This window comes from Octopus bimaculoides, chromosome 2 (assembly GCF_001194135.2).
Source record: "Octopus bimaculoides isolate UCB-OBI-ISO-001 chromosome 2, ASM119413v2, whole genome shotgun sequence".
Classification (NCBI taxonomy): domain Eukaryota; kingdom Metazoa; phylum Mollusca; class Cephalopoda; order Octopoda; family Octopodidae; genus Octopus; species Octopus bimaculoides.
In genome coordinates this window covers 84,336,140-84,341,926 of record NC_068982.1, presented here as the reverse complement: position 1 = coordinate 84,341,926, position 5,787 = coordinate 84,336,140, and the positions used below count along the sequence as shown (strand labels likewise).

Here is a 5,787-nt window from a genome sequence, read left to right as displayed (position 1 = left end):
GAAAACAGGATCCTTTTTTAACGTGTCACACGGTCGACACAAAATATAATGATATTTTATAATACTATAACATAGAGAATTCGCATGTGCAATGCGAAGGAATGCCAGTAAGGAAAACGATATTGACTCAACCGATAAAGATGAATAACAGTAAGATTTATTGGAGCATTAAACTGTATGTCTGTGTGTGAGTGTGAACGCGACCTAATAAAACACAATATAAGACAGGTCGTCATGTAAACAAAAGAGTGTGTATACAAATATATGTATGTGAATGCAAGAGATACAAAGCATAGAAAGAGTCTGTAACACAGGATAATAAGATACCAGTTTTGTTAAGGTACACAGTAGATTTGTAGGTCTGTATATAAGAGGTTATGGTTGCGGCAGAGCTAAGTCACTTGTCGTGCAGTTGAGGTTTCAATGCCGGGCCGGATTCTTGATACAGATGTTCTTCACAGGTTGAGTTCTGGCTGTTTATTTCGTGGTGAGCAAATCACACAAACAGGGTTAAGAATCTGCGGTGGCTGTTTGGTAGCTTGTGTACGTAGAGTCATGTTGACGCTGGGGAAGTTGAACGATGCCGTTGATGTCGTCGCTGGAAACTGGCTGGTTGTGTTATGTGTGTGGTCAACGACCAGATCTGTGAGGATCTGAGCCACGACAAACTGGCGTGGATAATTTAGGCTATTTATAGGAAAATAGAGGCTCCAGAAAGCATCAGAAAAACACTCTCTCACGTGACCTTATTAGTGGCTACGGTTGGTCGGTTTGCGTCCTGGCGCGAAACAGACTGGAGACAATTGCCGCTCAAATAATAGTCAGTCAAGTGATGACACAGCAGGCGGGAAAGAGTTGTTCTCTGCTACGCTCGCATTTGAGAATATATAACCGTGAGAGAGGTGGTTTCACTACATTAGCCTCGCAATAGTCGGTTTGTCAAAGACAAACAGACGAAAACAGGAAATAATTGTAGTGAAAAAAAACTGAAAGAATGGTTGGTCCTATACTGGCACTTAGTCACCATTTAAGTGATGCTGTGTGAACAGAATCATGTCGGGCTGCGTGTGGGCATCACGTCGGGGTCACCGGTTTGTAAGAACAACCGTGCGAACCAAAGGAGAAATGGTGACGAATGGAAAACAGGCTCCTTTTTTAACGCGTCGCACGGTCGACACAAAAATATAATGATAATATGTTATATGTATATAAACACTTCATGGAACTTGTATGTAAACCAAATGTGTATCAATTCAGATTAAAGCTTACGTAGACGCGTGCACATGCAGAATCTTATCCACTTTCACTATATTTTTATGCAAAAGTAAACTGACTGCATAGTAAGAAGCACATGGTTTGGGATTCAGTCCCACTGCGTGACACCTAGGCCAGCCAAAGTGGATTTGGTAAATGTAAACTGAAGAAGCCAATTGTATGTGTGTCTGTGGGGTGGGGTCTGGGTTATGTCTTTGTATTTGTGTTTGTCTCCTACCACCAATTGGTGCTGGTGTGTTTACATCTCCATAACTTAGCAGTTCGCCAACAGACACCAATATAAGTATCAGTCTTAAAAAATAAAAACTGGAGTTGATTCCATCAACTAAGAATCTTCCAAGGCAGTGCCCCAGCATGGCCACAGCCTAATGACTGAAACAAGTATAAGAATAAAGAAAGAATGCATGCACACTATTTTTTTTTTCCTCAGATTTTTCACATGAATCACCATATAATTCAAAATTAATACTGATTTAGTTCGTCAAATACTAGATGTAGTGTGTATCCCTCACAATTCAATCATCAACATGAAATTTTAGGATGATTTTGCAAGATTTGATTCTATTTCTTTGGAGAATGTGAAACAGAATTTCAATCATGAACTAAATGATATTTCATTTGCTTCCTCTATGCTGTTTAATAAACAAAAGTTGAATGTTAGCTAATTTACTGAAAATAAAGTAACTAATGTACAGAAGCTAAAAACAGCTCTTTTTTTAACTTCAGTTGATTATCTTTCATTATATTTACAATATGTTTTTAATAATTTCTTAATTACAGATCTTCCCAATTATTTAGCTTAAAGAACAAAACCTTCAATTTCTGTTAAATAGTTTTCCTGTTTTTGTTTTTTTTAATATTTACTTCTCTGTGTCTGAATGGGTTGTATGGGTCTGTAAATTTGGATAACTGTATGTATTGCTGTTGGTTTGGAATACAAAGGTATATGAGCAAAAATTGGAGAAGAAAAGTAATCACAATGAAATACAAATTCATTAAGAGGATATCAATCAGGCTATGAAATTATTTGATTGATTAAACTAAAGCCTTAATTCAGAGATTTGTGGGTATTTGGTATTAAAATAAATGTTACTTTTTATGAACAAACTGGTAATAGACCGACTTAATACTTATTTTATATATTCCTCATTTGAAATAAACTAAATAATGTGAAAAAAATGTTCCACAGAATGTTGGATAACTTGAAGACTTCATTTTCATGCAATAATTTAAGGGAAGTTTTGTCGGTTATGATCTCTCATTACTTTTGCTAGGCCATTATGAAAAGCTCTGCCAATAAAACACCTGTTAATGATTCTGTATCTGTACAGCTTACAGGGATCAGTATACTTATCAAGTAATAGGAGTGGGTAACTGGAAGTTATTTGTCTATTACAAAATGACAACAGGTAATCTATTCAACCAATCAATTGGAAGAGTATCAATTTTATCATCAGCAACTTTCAAAACATTATCAAAGGCAGTGAGCTGGCAGAGTCGTTAGCATGCCAGGCAAAACGCTTAGCAACATTTCAACCATCTTCATGTTCTAAGTTCAAATTCTGCCAAGATCAACTTTGCTTTTCATCCTTTCAGTGTCAATAAAATAATAAAATAAATAACTGTTGGACACTGGGGTTGATGTAATCAACTTACAGCCTCCCCCAACTTGCTGGCCTTGTGTCAAAATTTGAAATCAACTTACAAAAAATAGTCACACACAAATTTTACAGTAGAAGTTTGCCATACCTTTTCGAAGGAAACTGGAAGACTTTTAGTACTGCTATCAGAATTCTGTAGAAGATATTCAGTAATTTAGTTACTATTATAGCATCAAATCTGCTATTTACATAAATGTATATAACAATACATTTTGCATATAATGACATCTTGAACAAAATAGAATGTCAAGTTGAATAAAATACAAATATTTGTGTGGATGTAGTGCAGATTCTTATACAAATGTAACAGAAATATCAATAAAAATATGCAATATATTCAACTACGGTGAAAGCTACTTGCTGTGGTCATTTTGGATAAAACCTTTTCAATAACAACTAGGAGTTGCCCAGCCTTCACCCCAGTCTGTACTGTACTCAAATGTATTTATAAGGCATCTTTTGTAATGCTTATGTGTCACCTTGTAGTTAAAGGCTGTTAGTCATCACTCTTCATGAGAAAAAGGTCTAAATTCCAACCTGACTTGTTGTTCTTAGGTTTCTTGTTCTCTGGAGTAGGCATTTCTGGCTGTGTTCCTTTGAAGTTGTTCTGTTAATGCCTGTTCTCTTAAGTGGGCTTTTCTATTGGCTTGAAACTTCAACCTCCATCATTTCTGCTATGATGTCTTGTTTTTCCTCAAGTAAGCTAGTCCATTGGGTTGAAATTCCAATCTCCATCATTTCTGTTCTAGTGTCTTTTGTTCCCTCAAGTAAGCTTGCCTGGTTGTTTCAAACTGAAGTTTTACTTCTTATTGCTCTTGTGTCTCTTTGGCATTTCGTTGTTTCTGAGATTGCTTGTCCTGCCTTCATTATATTTCTGTAGCGCTTCAACTTCTGGATCATCAGGCTTCATATGATTGAAAAGTATAATGTTGTCATATCATATTGAATGTTCTAAAGTAAAATATCTAAAAAATCAAAAATAATCCTGCAATATTCAGTTCCTTTTTAGTTGTTTCTAAATTCAATCATGTGGCTTTATTTCATCCAACTACCATACTTCATAAAAATAGCCCCAGTATAACAATTATACCTCTTATAGATATCACCAAACTTTACTTCATAAAACAAAAGTACAATTGCTTTGAATCATAGCACATATAACACAAGGAATGTTCAAATTACGATAGACTACCTACCTGCCTGCCTGTTGCCTACCTACATCTATATATATATATATATAGTAAGAACAGAAATAAATTTATTTCTCAAATGCGTGATAATGCTGTAAATAGCGTGATCAGGATAAATTATCCATTTATTGCAGAAAAATACATTACTGGCCAGCCATGAAACTCGAACTCACATCTCTGTGATTACGCGTCAAGTGTTTTACCATTAAACTAAACTGCCCAGCAACAAATTCTTCTGCAATTTTTAATACTTATAAATTTAGCTTCATAAGATGCTAACATTAAATTCAACTTTACGATGAAAGTAAACAAAGTTTGTTCTTTTTTTTTTAGAAGCGTTGAGATGTATTGTAAGAACAGAAATAAATTTATTTCTCAAATGCGTGATAATGCTATAAATAGTGTGATCAGGATAAATTATCCATTTATTGCAGAAAAATACGTTACTGGCCAGCCATGAGACTCGAACTCACATCTCTGTGATTACATGCTTCTAAAAAAATATATAAAAAGAAGAACAAACTTTTGTTTGTTTACTTTCATATATATATATATGTATGTGTGTGTGTGTGTGTGTTGTCAATGTATCGCATATCTGAAAAGAAGCACACTCTAAAGCATAGAACAGTAATGTATTAAAAGTAATTGAGTCTTATGTCCAGTCATAGAGTTACCAATGGTTTCGCATTCACAAAGACTTTAGACTCGTAAATGTCTTGTCAGATTCTAAAGTCAAAGACAAATGTAACTCTTCACCTCTGGGAGGCAGGAATCTGTTACAGTCATTTGGTCATTTGGTCATCAAAGAATAGTCTGGGGTCAGTGGAGATGGGTTGTCTTCCTTAGACCAGTTTTTTGTGGGCCAAAAGAAGGGGAACAAGGGATTTATCCATTGGGTTGCTTTTGGATCATAAGGACCCTTCTGGATTTAATCAGAGAACAAGGAATCCATGCTTGCAGCAGGTAGTGCTTGAAATGGATGCAGGGGATGTAAATTTCCTGGCAAGTGTTCAGTGATCCAGGTTTCAGAGAGTCTTTGAATATCCTTGCTGGAGTTCTACTTCTTATTGCTCTTGTGTCTCCATGGCAATTACATTGATCCCAGTGCTAAATCCGGTAATTTTTGTATTGACCCCAGAAGGATGAAAAGCAAAGTCGACCCAGTGGTGAAAGTGAAGAGGAAGTAGAAAAAGAGAAGATTATGAAAGGGTAAGTGGAAGGAGAGGAATGAAGAAGATGAGTGCTAAGAAAGATAGAGTGGAATGGATAAAAATGTTTAATGAATAGTTATAAATCTTATATTCTTTTCTATTCTAGGCACAAGGCCCAACATTTTTGGGGAGGTGGCCAGTCGATTAGATCAACCCCAGTATGCAACTGATACTTAATTTATCAACCCCAAAAGGATGAAAGGCAAAGTTGATCTTGGCAGAATTTGAACTCAGAACTCAGACAGACAAAATACCATGTGCTAACATTTCTGCCAGTTCACCGCCTTGTTTTTTTTTAAATTATACTGGTGTAGCAATTTCATATCACCCACTATTCAGTTCTTGTTGTAACTTGAAATCAATTTCATCCTACCTGCTAGGATTTCAGATTACCCCCAACAAATCTATCATTAAATATTTATTGCCTTGGTAGCAACTAAAGTGTGCGTG

The 5,787-nt window shown here is 35.6% G+C and overlaps 1 protein-coding gene across 2 annotated transcripts in view; it reads right to left on the bottom strand.

Annotated features, from left to right (window-relative positions):
- LOC106873768 (uncharacterized) overlaps positions 1-5,787 on the bottom strand; it is a 32,007-nt gene that overhangs the window by 13,769 nt on the left and 12,451 nt on the right. For both annotated transcript variants that reach the window (XM_014921269.2, XM_014921268.2), the window contains exon 3: positions 3,025-3,069. In XM_014921269.2, coding sequence (XP_014776755.1) covers positions 3,025-3,069 — 45 coding nt within the window. The remainder of the gene's footprint in view (positions 1-3,024; positions 3,070-5,787) is intronic.